Source organism: Pelodiscus sinensis, chromosome 21 (genome assembly GCF_049634645.1).
Source record: "Pelodiscus sinensis isolate JC-2024 chromosome 21, ASM4963464v1, whole genome shotgun sequence".
Taxonomy (NCBI): domain Eukaryota; kingdom Metazoa; phylum Chordata; order Testudines; family Trionychidae; genus Pelodiscus; species Pelodiscus sinensis.
In genome coordinates this window covers 2,490,652-2,508,706 of record NC_134731.1, presented here as the reverse complement: position 1 = coordinate 2,508,706, position 18,055 = coordinate 2,490,652, and the positions used below count along the sequence as shown (strand labels likewise).

The 18,055-nt window shown below is 43.7% G+C and overlaps 1 protein-coding gene across 11 annotated transcripts in view; it reads right to left on the bottom strand.

Annotated features, from left to right (window-relative positions):
* EFCAB5 (EF-hand calcium binding domain 5) overlaps positions 1–18,055 on the bottom strand; it is a 73,319-nt gene that overhangs the window by 48,561 nt on the left and 6,703 nt on the right. For 4 of the 11 annotated variants that reach the window (XM_075904589.1, XM_075904590.1, XM_075904592.1 and 1 more), the window contains 4 exons: positions 14,274–14,396; positions 7,970–8,541; positions 3,975–4,131; positions 1,513–1,570 (listed from right to left, as the gene is read on the bottom strand). In XM_075904589.1, coding sequence (XP_075760704.1) covers positions 1,513–1,570; positions 3,975–4,131; positions 7,970–8,535 — 781 coding nt within the window. In that variant the 5' untranslated portion in view covers positions 8,536–8,541; positions 14,274–14,396. Of the gene's footprint in view, positions 1–1,512; positions 1,571–3,974; positions 4,132–7,969; positions 8,542–14,273; positions 14,397–18,055 lie in introns of those variants that run through there. The other 7 variants (XM_075904593.1, XM_075904596.1, XM_075904594.1 and 4 more) reach the window with 4 other exon arrangements.

Here is an 18,055-nt window from a genome sequence, read left to right as displayed (position 1 = left end):
CCACATTAGCTTTATAGACATGTAAAACATGGCTTAATGCTCACTTAGTGCACCGCACTCTCTTAAACGAAATACACCAGGAAACAGCAGGGCTGTGAGCAAAACACTGCCAGTAGTGTCCAGAATGTCTGTAAACAACTGGCCAACTTCCTTCTTCCCTTAGCATACTGGTGTCCCCATTGGTACCACAGTAGCACCTGAGGGCTGGTTTACCATTCCGACTGTCTGCTACTGGTATAAGCTGAATGCTCAGGGCACGGATTTCTAACGTAAACAGGGATCAGGAAAGACAAGCTCTGAATAAAGAACTGCAGTGTGCTTTCAAGTACCCTGAGCAGCCTTACATCTTCCAACGAAGACAGATTGGTTGTTACTGATGATCATTATACCACTATTTATTTTAAAGGTCTGACAACACTCTTCACACGTCAACATTTCTAGCTCTCTCTATTCAATCATCATGATTAAATTAAGTCGAGCGGAAGCCATAAAGAGGACATGCAGTGCTGAGAGCTCTGGTATGTGGGCCCTGCCTCATCCTACGTCACTGGCATTCCTCTGACTGGCAAGAGGAAGTGGCTAGCAAAGATGAGAATCCTTTTCGTGGAATCCTCAGGCACATGTCAGGGTTTCCCCACAGGCCTTGGAAGGTGACAGATCTGCCTTGCTTCTGTTTTTAACCTCCCCTAAGCACACCAAGTACGGTCCTAGTAGGAAAGGAGATTTGTGCTGAGGGATCATCAGCTGCTTGCCATGCACACATGGGAAACAGGTTTGGCTACTCTGGGGGAAAGGGAGGCGGGACAAGCTACTTGTCACTGTCAGACTTGGATTATGCACAGAGGGAATCGGAGTCTGTTACTGGCAACTAGAGAGGCCCATAGTAGATTAGTCTAAAATGACTAGGCCAAATGCTCCATGTTTCCCCCCATTTCCACAGACATGGAGCAGAACTGGTGCGGGTCCACGTGATTGGGGCCAGCCATAGGACAGAGAGGCCATGGAGAGGAACTCCGCCTGCCTTTTCATCCTGCAACAACGTGGCAGAGGGGCCTGTGGTGGGGGCGGACGTGGGGAGTGTTAGGAACATGACACAGAATAGAATCTGTATGGCCACAGCGGCGGCAGCCGCTTCTGTAGCCCCTGGGTGGTAGGCATAGCTGAGGCATGGTGCACATCTGCACCAGGAGACCCCTCCAGATGGGGAGAGGATTCCTCGCTAGATAGACACTCTATCTATCCCACCTACCTTTACTCAGGTTTCGTGCTGACCTGGGGGGGAACAAGCTGAGGTGTTATTTTTACAGACTTGTATGAAAAAAATCGACACCAAGTCAACATAATGTTTTGCCCTCTGCCCTTCCTTCCCCACTTGAAGTCTTGCAAGCGAGTATTATGGCCAATGTGTCAGGGCTGTCTGTACAGATTTCACGCCTGCTTTCTTTTGCTCCCATTCTGCGCCACAAGTCAGACCAAGGGAAATAAAACCACAGAAAACACTTGTGACCTTACCTGGCCCTGCTCCCAAAGGAGCAGAAACATCCAGAAACGACCGCAGGGCACTCTGAACCTACAAATCAAAACAACAATTAAAAGCCTGATTCATGGAATGACTCTTTGCTCATCTCCATTCCTTTCTAAACACAAAGCTGCTCTGGTTTTACTGTCTCTCCCATGCCTGAACAGGAAATGGGCAATGACTTACCCTGCATTGGCACGCTGGCCCGGGTTATAGCCATCCGATCATTATGAACAGATTTAGATACAACTGCTCTCTAGCAATGGGATGTTCAGAAATGTCTTGCCATTTCTTTTCTTCCTGCTTTATTTTTGCCCAGGGCTGCTCAAATCTGTATGGCAACACAATGTGCTACGGGTGCTAAAAAGGATGATTGCTTCACAGGCTATCCACAGAGCCCTGTGATCTCAAGTTGTCCCCCTCCCTCCCAAATGTCTAAACACTAGATTGCCCTAGTGATGTTAGAATAGCCCCTGGTCTCCCACCACCAGCTGAAATTCAGGCCATGTCTGTATTATGTGCCCTGTTCAGCCCATAAAGCTAGTGGGAAGTTACACAGGTGACTTATTTGCCATCAATGGAAGGTGTTTGTACCAACACCCTGCCCAGACTGGTCCATTGTGATGGCTTCAAGTCTCATCTTCTCAAACAGAGAGTCAAGGGCTTGGGTCTGAGGAGGACAATGGGGATAATGGTGGCCCTGAAAAGACAGGATCTGAGTGAACTACCCAGTGCCTTTTGAGACGGATTTTGAGTTGTGACCAGCTGTCAGGAGTAGACCCAGTGCTCAGACATGTAAAACTATCTTGGGCACTTATCTAGGCTCCCTTATGGTAGCATGTGTGGACTTCACAATAATGGATTTACCCTCAAAACTAGGGATGTAAAAGTAGTCGATTAGTCAATAAGCCTAGATTTATTGCAGGGCTAGTCAACTTTGGATGCCCCAGGGGCCACAATGATACTCACAGCACATGCCAAGGGCTGCAGCTTAGGTGTGGTTGCATATACATGCAAATATATATGCAAACATATGCAAATAGCTTCTTTCACACTGATGGGCATGAATACAAAGATTAAGGCAAGAGTACACAACACACAGGCCCCATTTAAGTCAGTTCTACTGATATTAATAAAATGCAACATTTACCAGATTTCCCCACCACTTTTAATGAGCCATGACAGTCCAGGAATTTAACTACTAAAACACATATCAGCAGAAGACCATTATATTGGCTCCTTTTTTTGTTTTGGCTCCCACCCATGGGCGCTGCAAACAAATGGGCTGCGGGGTGCATGTTGAGTAGCCCTGACTTATTGGGTAGTTGAGCCGACTACTCGCATCCCCTCCATCCGCTTCTATATCAGAGGCAGCAAGGGGGGAAGCAGGAGCTGGTGCTGGGGGAAGCTGGCTTAAGAGCCAGTTCTTCCTAGCACTGTCTCCGCGGTACTGCTTGAGGCAGCAGCATGGGGGGCTAAGCGAGGCTTCTCTGGCAGGAGTCCCTGTCCACAAGGGGTCACCCCTACTTCAAAGTAGGAATAAGAGCCTCCGGAAAAGGGCACTTTTTCCGGAGGATCGGGGCCAGTCTAGACGCTCTTTTCCGGCTTTTTTAAAAGCCGGAAAAAAGCGGCGGACATTTTTATTTAAATGCCGCGGGGGATATTTAAATCCCCCGCGGATTTCCCTACGACGACTGGTGAAATTTACATGCCCCTTCCGGAAAAGGGGCCAGTGTAGACGTAGCCAGAGAGACTAAGGCCAGGCCTACACTAGACCTGGAAGGTCGGGTTAAGGTATACAACCTCAGCTACGTAGACTATGTAGCTCTAGTCAGCTTACCTTAAGCCCGGGGTGGGCAATAAAATGATAGTGGTTCACCAGGTGGGCCGCTGCCACTATATTTGCCTGCACGGGTGATTGCAGCTCCCATGGGCCAGGAACGGTGATCTGCAGCCAATGGAAGCTGCGATCCCCTGTACCTGCAGAGGTGCAGGTAAATACGGCAGTATGCAGGCCCACACAACCCTGCCTTAAGCCAAGCTCGGTGCCTTTTTACAGAGGGAAGCTGATGGGAACAAACACTCCTGTTAGTTTCCCTTACTCCTTGTGACTGTCAGGAGTACCAGCGCAGACTGGGCTGCCCTTAGCGTTCAGTTTAGCGAGTCTCAACTAGACCTGTTAAATCAAATGCCAGAAGATCAATCTCCAGCATGGCAAGAGAAGACATGGCCTGAGTCACTTGCCCTAGGTGACACAGAAAGTCAGAGGCAGATCAGGGACTTGGAGGCAGGACTCATGGATTTTAGGCTAGTACCGCTAGTGCCTAACTACTGGACCATCTTTCCTCTCCCTTCCTGCTATCTAATATAGCAGCCTCACTTCCACAGTAGCCTCCATTCTTCTCTTCCCAGGTGTGAGCACAGCAGAGTTTCTATGAATATCTGCCCTAGTTACCAGTGCAAGCGGTAGCCTTCCACTGACATCCAATGTCCATTCTTTGAACTGCACTGCCAGGGCCTCCTTTCGCATCTCTGCCACCTGAGCCTTGATTTGCTCCACCTGCTCTCGCTGCTCACGATTTTTCTTTACCTCAGACTTCATCCTGGCTAGCCTGGAGGGCATGGGCATATGGTTCACAAAGTTAACTTAGCTAAACTTGTTTAGACCTCTCTTGAAGAACAGCGGGAAACAGAAGAAAATGGCACACTGTAATTCTTATACTTTCTAGTACATGAGGTCTTTCCCCCCATTGAATTAGTGGATCTTTTGAGCAACAAACTACCAGTCAAACTCTATAGAAACACTCTCAATCTATGTCTTCATGAGGCAGCTCTTGGAAAGTGAGAACATTTGTCATGAAGTGGATGTTTCTTCTGAAGGCGTAACTAAGAATTTGAATACAGAGTTTGCGTATCAAGTACATGACTACAGAGAGGGACTTTTGTGGAAGGTGCATGGAACTCTTTCTGAGCCTAGGAACAGTTAGACATTTAGAGATAAAATTAGCAACTCTTCTGGCTAGCAGACCTACACAAAGGGGAAAATCCACCCTCAATGAATACATGTTTCTAGAATGGTGCTAGTAATTAATTTTGGAGATGTTCTTCAATTTTTCTGCTGAACATTCTAGCAGGAGCGGAAGGGTATAATTTTGCTTCACTTAATTTAACAACAAAATTGCATTATTATGCATTTGTCTCAGCAACTACGTGCCATTTAATGTAAAATTGCATTGGCAATGAACTATGTTTAATTATTTTTCCAAAATACTATTGCACAAGAAAATCCTCACTGCTTTAGGATGGGGATAATTTACCGACCATGATTCTGTTTTTCGTTGAACACAGAGTTTGCAAGTCTAGACCAGAAATGCCTCTCTTTCTTCTTGATTATAACTGTTTTCCTTCTCTAACCTGCAGGAAGGCTAGTCCTCCATTTTGCACCCAGGATAAAAGGATTTTATTAAACTGCAAGTCTTCAGGAAAACAACGCCATGAATGGCATTCATTATGCCTATAGCTACAAGGTAATAGCTCAGCTATGGGGGAGCGGGTCTGGAGTGTTTTATTCCCATTTCAATGGATTGTTAAAGCGTCTTTGTCTCTATATTGAGAGCTCTGAACTGTTCCTTTCACCCGCGTACTGTGCATTTACGGAGCCAGATATTGCTCTCTGTTATACCAGTCTATAGACAGCAGGAGTAAGTGGACCTACTCCTATTTGTCTCTTGTCACTGAGAGCAAAGGCTGGCCCCAGGACTGTAATCTAACCAGATTATTTCTCTTTTTCTGCTAGACTGTTTTTTCACATAAGCAGTGATAATAATCTGATACGGTCCCTGACCTCTCACTATAGTTTAGGAACAAGGTTTGCAATTATAAAACAATTCCATTTTAATTAATAAACAATGACTATTTAACATATTATAACAGAACACTGACTACAGTAATATTTATCACTAGGTCACTGTTAATTCATGATCATTTATCATGGAGGCTTCTTAATCAATCACTCAGTTACCGGGTATGTGATAGGCATATGAATGAATGAAAAAGAGTCTTGTGAAAGTTAACCTTCTTAGACCTTCCACAATACTTGTGGTTTTAGTTGGGGCTCTGCGCTTCACAGCCCTACTTTTAATGGGATTCTGGGAGACTCCGTGTTAGGAATGCATTTGATAAGCAGAGCTGCCTTTAGGGTGATTGCCTGCCCAATGAAGTGTGTTTGTGAAGGAAGGCAGCCCCTGTTCTCCCACAATGGGCTGGCTGAATCAGATGGAAGCATTGCCCTCCTTTGACCAAACCCAGGCATTAATTCAGGTGTGAGCTGGTTGAAATAAGAAGGAATTTCTCCCGCCCCACTGCCATATATTCCCTGCCCCCCAACAGGATCACAATGAAAGTGAGGATGGAAGAATTCTGAGAAGGTTCAGCTAGGGAGGGTACATTTTGGATAAGCAACTGAGGTGAGTTAATGGCAAAACTTCCATTGATTTCAATGGAGCCAGATTTCCACCCCCAACCCCGAACTTTGGGTGCTTACATGAGGCATTCTGAGCTCCCTTTGTCATTCCTCTCCTAAGTTGTTCTTATGAGAACAACTTTATTTGGAAAGCCAAGGATTCATGGCAAGTATTTCGCATCAGCGCACGAGGAAGCAAAAGCCTGCAGTGAAGCGATGGAGACCCCCAGGTTTAAGAACACTATAGAAATCCTGTGATTGAGCCAGACACAAATATGGAAATCCTAAGACAATGCAAACATAAATCCCATGATACTACCAAACCTGTGTAAATCCCCTGCCACTGCCAGCCACGGAAAGGCTGACTGCTACAACTCCTCAGACAAATTTCCCAAAAATCAACTCTGACTCTTCCGTATCTGCCACATGGAGAACTTATCTCTCAAATCTGAAACTGGAATAACCACCCACAGCAAAGGTAAAACATGAAATCATAAATCTCATACTAAGTGGCAAACCACAATGCAGAGCTCTCATGTGATGATCACCAGCCTCACAACACTTAAAGGCAGGTAAATAAAGCTAAGTGCATTTCATGAGATTCATTTTATTGCTGCTTTAATTGCATCAGATATAGGTTATATAGGTGTCTATGTACTACAATAGCAGATGCATTAGAAATATGAAAGAGATTTAACCATATTCCTTTATTATTTAAGGTACATCTACACAGAGGTGCTATTTTGGGATAATGTCTATTATCCCAAAATAGCGTTCTGTGCATCTTAACAGCACGCCCGTTATTTCGAAATGCATTCGAAATAACTGGCTTCTTATTCCAGCTTCCTGTAAACCTCATTGCATGAGTATTAACGAAGACACTAGAATAGCAATTTATTTCAAAATGAGTGCTGTGTAGACAGCACCAAATTTCAAAATAAGCTATTTTGAAATAAGCTACACAGTTTGGGTAACTCAAATTGAGTAGCTTATTTTGAGGTACACATTACTGTGTAGAGGTATCCTTAGATATTGGGAACTTTCATTATTTTAATTTGTGTTTAGGCATGAGACATTTTATATCAACATCTTCTTTCCCTGATTCCTGACACACAAATCTTGAAACCAGTTTTATGTAAATAGATGAAAGTGCTGTACAAATCCAGCTACCCTCTCTCATGCCTTTCGTAAATACAGATGTTCACTTGTATATTTTTCTGAATTGACAAATTGAAATGAATGGATTATTTATTAATGCAATGTACTAAATTTTGTAATTCTAACATGTTGTGATATGCTATAGAAAAAATACAGTAATTAAATAATTCTGGGCCAAACTGTGCAGAGAATTCCAGCTCATCTGTTAATTAAGGATTGGCAATAAGGATCCAAAGGGAAGTGCTGACATAAAGAAAGTCTAAAACGATAAAGGTTAAGTGATCTGAAATGAACCTAGCTGCAGAGGGATTATAGCAAACCTTTTCCAGGAGCGAGTACCCCAGGAGAACCAAGACAGCTCTAACCGTGGTCCAGTCCAGAGAAATTTTAAATATGGCCAGCAGAGGAAACCTTGGCTGCTGTTCATGATCTTTGGAGGGACATATGGGGAAAGGGCCTCAGGAGTGTCAGGACTATATTAATACTGGTGCTAAAAATGTCCAGAAAGGTTATACAGTGTCTTCATTCCATGTTTATAGTGTCAAAGCAAGCACTATAGACACAGTAGGGGTACGGCCCTAAGTCTGCATGAGCCATTGCTCAGCTAGTCTGCCATGTGCTGGCATTTCTCTTTCTTCCAAGATTTGCAGGAGAGATCACTGGCCATGGCACCAAACTCCATGGGATTCATTTGGTGCTTCAAGATTCACTTTTGTCATCCCAGATTACACTCGCTGCACCTAATGCAGGAATGAACTGCTTTTTGTAAAAAGGAATACAGAGCTACCGTAAGGATATACTGAAAGCAAGCACAGTTAAAACTCACTCACCTGTTGAATGCCGTACCAGGCACCTGAGTTTTCAACTCCTCCATGACAGCCTTCATCCCTCTCTTGTAGGGCCCTGATTTTGCAGAAGTTTCAAACTGAGGGTTATGCCTCATCAGATATTCTCCTAGGAAATTAATGGGATCAAACTTGGGTGGATCTCGGTCTGTGTCAAGCACCTTTTTTCTTTCCACTTCCATTAACAATTTTTCTACTCCTGGGACTAATGTGGGTAAGAGTTTGTCGAGCAAATAGGCGCGGGTATCCCTTGTCATCTGCTCTTCACTGAGCCATTCCTGAGACAGCCAGTCCAGAGGATCTTTCTTTTGTACCTTTTCCTCCTCTGCCTTACGCACATGAATCTTTTCCACTTTCTCTCTCTGCAGGTTCAGTGCTCTCTGCTGCACCTTCTCATAGAATGTTTCTTTCCATTGAGCATCCTTCCTAAGACTTGGCAGCATAGCACTCTCCTGGCTTCTTCTGTCCCCGCTGATGGGTATATGCTTAACACTAAGCTTGGGAAGTTTCAGTCCAGGAGTTTGGGCTTCATCTTTTGGCTCAGCAGCCATATTTCACTACAAGATGCAAAAGCAGATCAACACTATGTAATTCTGAAAGGCAGGGCAGTATGACAGAAAATACAAGAGAAAACAAGTCTGTACAATTAGAAAACGATCAGTAGATGATTCTTTTACATTCCTTTTCTAATTGGGAAATTATTACTTTTGCAGCCTAATTCATCTGAGGAGCTTAAAATGCTTTAGGAAGATGAATTAATTATGCCTCACGATGCCCCCAAGAGATATTGGAGGTAAATATTTGTAGCCCCTTTTATGGAGGGGTAACTGAGCCACAGAGAAGGGTGCTCAAGGTCACCCAACTAGTGAGAGGCCAAAGTGGGAATAGACTCAGAAGTGCTGTCTATCAGTTTCATGTTTTAATCACTAGACAACAACTCTCCCTAATTTGAATGTTTTCCTTTAGTCCCCTTTTCTCGTTTCCAACTTTTCTAATAATTGGCATGAGACAAACATGGGATACAGTAGGAGAACCGAGTGCTGTAACAGATGATTAGGACTGATTTTCTGTGTAACATTGATACACCTATTTTCTGCTATTCAGAACCGCCTATTTTACCTCCATCTTTCTCACAGCCTTGGGGAAGTGTAAGGCCACTTGGCAGATACAACGCCTACATTATTTTATTTTTTGCAAATGTTTGTCATCTACACCTTTTTGCTCTGTGGAATGGTCCTCTGGGGTTGGGATCTGCTATCTCTGCAATGGGATGGAGAGCTCTGTGTTAGGAAGATGTGATGAGACACTAAACAAGATTCTGAGGCTAAGTGGTTTTAAGAACATGAGAATATAAGAATGGCCATACTGGGTCAGACCAAAGGTCTATCTAGCTCAGTAGCCCGTCTTCCGACAGTGGCCAATGCCAGATGCCCCAGAGGGAGTGAACAGAACAGGGAATCATCAAGTGATTCTTCTCCTGTCATCCACTTTTCCAGCCTCTGACAAACAGAGGCTAGGAACACCATTCCTACCCATCCTGGTTAATAAGTATTGATGAACCTAACCTCCATGAATTTCTCTAGTTCTTTTTTGAACCCTGTTAAAGTTCTGGTCTTCACAACATCCTCTGGCAAGGAGTTCCACAGGTTGGCTGTGTGCTGTGTGAAGAAAAACCTCCTTTTGTTTGTTTTACACCTCCTACCTACTAATTTCATTTGGTGACCTCAGTTCCTATGTTATGAGAACAAAATTATAACTTCTCCTTATTCACTTTCTCCAGACTTGTCATTATTTTATAGACTTCTATCATATCCTCCCTTTAGACTCCTCTTTTCTAAACTAAAAAGTCCCAGTCTGTTTTATGGCACTCATTCCAAAACCCTAGTAATTTTTGTTGCCTTTTCTGAACCTTTTCCAATGCCAATATATCTTTTTTGAGATGAGGTGACCACATCTGTATGCAGTATTCAAGATGTGAACATATCATGGATTTACATAAAGGCAATAAGATATTCTCTGTTTTATTCTCTCTATCCCTTTTTTGATGATTCCTAACATTGTTTGCTTTTTTTGACTGTTATTGCACATTGAGTAGATGTTTTCAGAGAACTATCCACAATGACTCCAAGATCTCTCTCGAGTGGCAATAGCTAAATTAGTTCACATATTTTGTATGTGTAGTTGGGATTATTTTTTCCATTACTTTGCACTTATCAACATTAAAATTAATTTGCCATTTTGTTGCCCAATCACTGAGTTTCGTGAGATCCTTTTGAAGCTCTTCACAGTCTGTGGGTCACTTTGAAAATGGGGTAAGCTAAACAGGAACAAGAGTGCTTGAACATGGAGTTATCCAGAAATAGCTATTGTAGTTTAAATGTACATCCTACCTTAGGGTATGTCTACACTACAGCGCTATTTCAAATTAACTTAATTCAAAATAGTTAATTTGAATTAAGCTAATGCGAATTAACGCATCTGCACACAAAAACTATTTCGAAATAGCGTTTTGCTATTTCGAAATAGTGCGTCCACACTGAGTGGACCCTGAACCAAAGTTAAGGCTGGCCAGAACCAGTGCCGGCAGGGCATCAGGTTAGGACTTAGTGTGTGGGGCTGCTGCTTGAGACTAACTGAGCTCCGTGCTTAAAGGGACCCTACCCCCACCCTGGAGAGACAGTTTTCAGGGTTCCCCGCTTGTTTGTCTACCTCGATGAGGGACAGCAAAGCAGTCCTGTCTTGAAGTGCCCTGAGTGCCCGCACTCGGGACACCACAGCACTCGGCCACATGGAGCCAGAGCTGCCCCTGGGCACACCGGTGCATCTCGTGGGGTCATTGCCATCAGCCTGGCTGCACTTGCTGCAGGCTGTCATCCGGGCGGACTACCAAGGGGCTGTCAGGATCCAGGATGCCCTGCGGGAGAGCGTCCACCCCGAGGAGCCCTCAGAGCCACTCTGGTCCTCTCCACCGGGGGCTCGTGTCCCATTCCTCCCTCACGTCCTTCCACTTATCCCTCCCTAGCCCCCCTTCCTGATGTCAAATAAAAGACACGTATGGTCAAAAATAGAAGCTGGGTTTATTGAACAAAACGGGGGGGGGGGGGTGAACCTCTGGGAAGACTGGGAAAAGGAGGTGGGAGAGGGGAAGGAAGAGGGGAAGGGAGAGGGGAGGGGGAAATCTGGGAGAAGAGAGCTGGAAGGGGGAAGCAAGGGGAAGAAGGAGGAGGGGAATCTCAGGGCCCAGAGTTGGGGGTCTTGCCAGACCAACTTGATTTTCATGCAAACCTGCTTCTGGGTTCGCATGTGGCCTTTGGTGGCCAGGCTGGCAGCTATCCTGCCATAGACGGTCACATTCCTCCATCTAGTGTGGAGATCATGGTTGTTGGGGGCACCCCCCCACAAACCTGAATAATGTCCATGATCTCCACCCTGAACCAGGAAGACGCCCACCTTCTCCAGCCCCTGTCAGGCTCCTGGGAGCTGGCAACTGCTCCTGGAGAGCGGTGGAGGGCTGGCTGCCAGAGTCTTGCTGGCTCATGTTTTGGGGCCACTGGGTCAGAGACCCCAGTGGCCACTGCTGGCTCTGGGCTGGCAAGCTTGAGCTGGCACAGGCACTGTGGCCAGAGTCTACCCCTTTAATGGCTCCGGGGCTGGGGGAAAGTTTTCCTGGTTGTGCCCAGAGCGGCCACCAGGGCTCCCTGGGAAGGGCTGGAGGCCCCCTATTTCGAATTTAAGTGTCTACACAGCACTTCATTTGAAATAGCTATTTCAAATTTGGCATTACTCCTCATAGAATGAGGTTTACCAAATTTGAATTAAGTGCTCTGCTACTTCGAATTAATTTTGAAATAGCAGTTTGCATGTATAGACGCTATTAAAGTTAATTCGAAATAACGGATGTTATCTCGAATTAACTTTGCAGTGTAGACATACCCTCCATTGCTGTTAACTTTCAAGTATAAACAAACCCTAGTCTTAGAGACCCTATCTCCCTTTCAAAGAACCAAACTCCACAGCTTGGTCTCTCATAATGGTCAGTCTATGGAGCAGCAGGAAGCTGTGTGGTCCTTACGTGGTACAAGAGCCCAAATTTGAAAGCTGCTTTTCTAACCCTTCACACACAAAGCTCTTATCAGCTTCTACAGGACACACACACCTTCCACACACAGGGCATGCAGGCAGAATCTGGCCTTAATGGCCAATTCAGAGACTGAAACACCATCACCATCCTCCAAAACACCCCTAACCCAGGGGCTCTGTCTACATTGGCATCCCTTTCCGGAAAAGGGATGCTAATGAGACACTTCGGAATTGCAAATCTGCGGGAGATTTAAATATCCCCCGCGGCATTTGCATTTACATGGCTGCCGCTTTTTTCCGGCTTGGGGTTTTTGCCGGAGAAAAGCACCAGCCAGTGTCGATGCGATTTTCTGGAAAATAAGCCCTTTTCCAGGAGATCCCTTATTCCTACTTGGTGCTTTTCTCCGGCAAAAACCCAGAGCCGGAAAAAAGCGGCAGCCATGTAAATGCAAATGCCGCGGGGGATATTTAAATCCCCCGCGGATTTGCAATTCCGAAGTGTCTCATTAGCATCCCTTTTCCGGAAAGGGGTGCCAATGTAGACACAGCCAAGGTAAACAGTAAGGATAATCTTAGCATCATTGACATCTCTGAGGACAATTTGACCTAACTTCCACGCCCCTAAAATATGGGCATTTTTAAAGGGGTTTCTGAGGGTGCGTCTACACAGCAGCATTATTTCGGAATAACGGCCATTATTCCAAAATAACACTGCGAGCATCTACGCAGCAATTCCATTATTTCAAAATAAATTTGAAATAACGGACGGCTTATTCTGACTTCTGTAAACCTCATTCCATGAGGAATAACGCCTATTCCAAAATAGCTATTACTCCCCAGTGCCTCCTGGGGCTCTAAATCGAGGTAGCACATCCATATTAGGGAAGCCTGCCTCGGACTCATTTTTACCTATAGTGTAGATGTGCGATTTCAAAATAAATTATTTCGGAGTATTTCTTCTGGAATAACTTATTTCGAAATAAACGTGCAGTGTAGACATACTGACTGAGTAAGGCTGCTTTTGACATATTTTGCTATTTCCACTTCATTCCAAAATACTTGTTCTGGAGAGTTGAGTTTTTCAGGAAATGCACAAAGGTGATACATTGCCACCTTAGCACACAAATGTAATTGCTAGCATGTTGACCTGGTTCATAGTCAAATACTGCCTGAAATGGGGGTGATGATCCCTAGCAGTAAATGTCTGTGTTGGTACTCTGGACGGGTCTGGTGGAGCTCTTTAGTCGTTTGTGCAGGAGAGCAATTATCTGCTTCAGGTAAGAATGGGGAGATGGATTGAAGTGCCAGGCTGCTTGCTTGGCTCAAGCAATGCCTTATAAAAATGAGAGCTGTCTTTCCTGTCAGCAGATATGACCTGTAAAGGAGACAGACTTATAAAGGCAAGAGGGGAATCTGTCAACTCTATCAGATTGCAACTTGATAGGTGAGCTTCTTTCAATAAGATGTGAAACCAATCTCCTTTTGAAGAGTGGATTGTAAAATTGGGCCAAGTGATTATCTGTGGAATGTCTGAGTTACTGAAGCACTTTCAAAAGAAGAGGCAAGCCTGAGAATTTGTGTAGCCCTGCCATTGCTCAGAAAGAACTGTCTTTCCCCAAAAAGTCTCAGGAGTTGTATCTGCTTCATCACAATGGTCCAAATGCTCCAATCTATTTAGACACCTACCTACCTTTGAGGATCAATGCCATTGTACCTAGCACATTTAGAGGGTTTTTTCTTCTTTGAAGTCCTGATTAAAACCCACCTTTAGAAAAATTATAATTTTACTTTCTAGATCTTTACTGATGAGCTGTTTTTCTTACCTTCAGAACTTGTACCGAATCAGAAGTCTCCTCCTGCTTTCAGAGAGGCATTGCACATGAATAAGAATGGAATATATATCCATCTGTTCCTTGCCATTAGAAAACTTACAAGTGAATTAGGGATCTCTCTGTCCTGCTGTAGAGTCGGACTGTGAGTTTTACGCCTGAGTGTGTGTTTGAGGTTGCAAGCAAAAACCCAAAGGTTGCTATGTCTCATCTACTACCCAGAACTGCTGTAGATTGTCTTCTGCCTTTGGCAGGTCAATATAAATTCTTCCTTCCTTAATTTACATTTGTGTCATATGACCAGAAAAAAGAAGGTCTAAGGTCTAGCGACATATACAGCACTGAATTGCACTGCTGTCCACGAGAATACTCCTAAGTACCTTGGCACAGTAGGCAGATCTTCACACGCAGGGATAGTGAATTCCAGTCCTGCCTCGTTCACCAGGGACAGAAACAGAGAGATTTTAGGCCAAGTTGAGGATTGTACCGAGCAGATGTGCGAGCTGGGGAGCACAAACAGAAATGAATTACCGGGCAAACTGAAATACACATTACCAGGTTCTTCTTTTCATTAAGAATCAGAGAACTTTGGAGTGGCCTGTGGATTAAGCCAGCTGCAGCGAACACAAGAGAGTCCTTCAATAGATTTAGACTGGAAGCTTCAGGATTCTGTTTAGTGGAGAACCCATTCCACAGGAATGGAAAGGAGCCGTGGAAGAAAAGTGGTCTGAGTGACACCAATTCTGTCCTCATTCACGGCTGCGTAAATACAAAGGCACGCCCATGGCTTCACTGGCATAACTGACAGCAGAAATTCTCGCAATGACTTTATTCTTTCAATTACGAATTAGTACTTATGGAATGGCAGACTTTTCCAGTAATTGTGTTTATCTCGTGCTAATCTTTCTGCAGTGTTTCTATACTTTTGGCTTTTAACGATGTAGGACAATGTTGATTGAGCCTCCATCTGCACAAGAACTCTGCACTATGCCTTCTCTGTGGTACTTATCTCTGGGACTACTGCACCATGCTCTCCCCTGAGCTTATGACTGCTCATTTTATGGGATCTCAGAAACTGTCATAAAACATGAGCTTTATAAATGTTTACCTACCAAAACAACGGTTGAAAATAGTTGGTTTCCAAAATCTGGTGCACTGTTTGAACAATATTGTCTGTCTAATTCAGGAACAACTGAGTTCTAATTCCAGATCTGGAGTACTCTGTGACTCTGGAAAAGTCACTTAACCTTTTTGCCTCAGTTTCCCTTCCCAAAGAGGGCATGAATATTGATATACCTCTGTAAAGTCCCCTGAAGATGAAAAGAACTACAGGTGAAATTTACCGCAAGGCCAGAACATCACTTACGTCCCACTTAAACTTTTGATATAAAGTTGGTTCTCAAGTGCTAACTAGAACTTAAATAGTACATAAGCCTCGTGTTGGGCCTCTATAGAGGGGTGAAATTAACCCAGCAGTGACTTAATTATTATACACTATTGGTGTCTATAAACCTTAATGGGGAAATATCACTTTAAATAAATAGTGCAATTTATAGAAAGGATTCATAGGTCATCTAGGCCCGTATAACCATTCTAGTGTTGTCCCTGTCACAAGGTTGTGGGCTCCATTAAGAAAGACTGGGCTCAGGCTACTCATGATGAGTTACTTTAAAGGGAAAGAGTCTAGCTAGGCAGTTAACTGCATAAAAAGCACGTTGGCCTGACGGAAAGCCGTCTAGGCTCAGTTGTAGGCAAGTCCTCAGAGAGAGAAGCTCTTTGAAGTGGGAGGAACTTCCAGAGAATACAGGTCCCAACAGTTCAAGCCTTGCACAGATCTTGTCAAGTGGAAAGACTTTATTTCAAGTGTATCTGTACTGAAGTAGAATCTTGGCAGGGGAATTTTATCTTAGAACCTTCTGAACTAGGAAGAATTCTTAAGGGGCCCCAAGAGAAGGGAAACTAAGCAGGTCTACAAGGGATGCACTACCCTGAGATCTTCCATTTTCCTCTGTGTGCTCCTATAAATACTCTTTCAAAGGTCTGCATGGTATAATGTAGGCCTTTAGCCATCTAGTCTGCTTATTTAATACCCTGTAAGGTGTTTTTTTACTATTATAATTAGCAAAACAGATGAATTGACACTTGTTTTAGTGCATTTGCAAAATGTGTTGAAATAAACCCTAGATTATTGTAATAAAATGCTTCTAAAGCTTTTGACATGAGAACATTAGAATAATCTAAAATGTGGCTTTGAAAAGTATCCTAATTCTAGTCAATCCAAATCAGGTTCCGCATGATTAATTCCTGTTTGTCTTTTCATTCCTTGGTGTACCTGATGTTTCTCTTTTGGAATTCAAAATGTTATTTTTGTGGTCAACTTATGCATATTTCTAAATAAAGGGAAACTATCAATTATAAAAATACACTAATTTTCTTCAAAGCTGCTGTTAAGCCACCAAACGAGAACAGGTGGAAAAAACCTGGCAGGTATGATCGAATGGCTCTTATTTTTTTAATCTGAGATTTAAATAGGGTGGGCTATAGCAAAGCAGTAATCACACCCTATTTAACTGGGCTGCTATATTTTCTCAAAACAAAGCATATTCTTCTGCCACCAAATACTAGTGCTGTGCTGCTGACAAAATAACGTGCCAAATACGTTATCACAAATGTTTTGCTGGGGTAATTCTTTGTTATATGTTAATTTTGGTTTTGTACACAGGATGCAGTCGAGGGCATGCTGTCCCCTTGCTCACTTGATATGCTGATGTTTAGTAATACTGAAAATAAAATAAAAGGTGTGTTAACAAGGGAACTATTTTCATATTTACTGAAGACAAAAATAACTCATGGTTTGCAAGTGTCAAAAGATCTATGGGGCCAGTGCTGCTGAGCACGGTAACCACAGCAACTTGCAGGGTTTGGGCATAAGTTTATGACCCCTGTTCTATAAACCACTGGCGGTCATTACCACAGGCTGCATTTTAATTGCTCTTTTAATTCCGAATACATTTCCCTTATAGCTTCCTCTGTACATTTAAATTTTGCTGCAGAAAACTTCTCCACATGCAAATTATAGTTTTCTAATGGCCTTAAATCCCCTGACTATCTGTGGTTATTTTAGTTAACAACAGGGCTACGTCTACACTGGCCCCTTTTCCGGAAGGGGCATGTAAATTTCACGAGTCGTCTTACTTCAAAGTAAGAATAAGAGCCTCCGGAAAAGGGCACTTTTTCCGGAGGATCGGGGCCAGTCTAGACGCTCTTTTCCGGCTTTTTTAAAAGCCGGAAAAAAGCGGCGGACATTTTTATTTAAATGCCGCGGGGGATATTTAAATCCCCCGCGGATTTCCCTACGACGACTCGTGAAATTTACATGCCCCTTCCGGAAAAGGGGCCAGTGTAGACGTAGCCCAGATGTATTAGACCTTTAGCTGGCTGTAGAAAACAACTTGGTTATTTACTTGTTAATAGTGACTTTTTACAAGTGTTTGCTGCTTAAACATTCCTAGAAGTGCCAATGAATATGTGCACACCAGAGAATGATCTCTTGGGGATGCAGGTTCAGATCAACATTTCTCTAATTACTCCTGGACAGAAATCTCAGGACTTCCCCTTTTCCAAATCTATTCAAAAACGAAACTGCAGTCCTGTCTGAAAGGATCACTGCAATGCACCGGGAGCTCATAATCTGACTGTATTAAATATGCAAATTGAGGATGGATAGGTGTGAAGTCCAGCAGTGTTCACCCCCATGCCTGCAGGAAAACATCCACTGGAATTAATCAATATAGCGAGCACAATGCTTTGCATTGAATGATGAAAAACAATAAGATCCCTCTAATAAATCATGGGGTAAAAATCCTCCCCATCCTCAAATGTGAAGCCTCTTCCTGCTTCCATTGAAGAAAATGGCAAAAATCCAATGGGCGCCTGGAGCACGAGTTGACTGTCAGTTCAACTCTGTACCCATGAAAACATCTCCTTTTATGCTAAACTTCTCTGTCCTGTCTGGCTACGTCTACACGGCAGTGGTATTTTGGAATAACTGACATTCTGAAATAACATAGTCAGCGTCTACACACCAAGCAGTTATTTCAACATAATGTTGAAATAATATCGAGCTGGAGGACTTCTTACTCTGACTCCTGTAACTCTCATT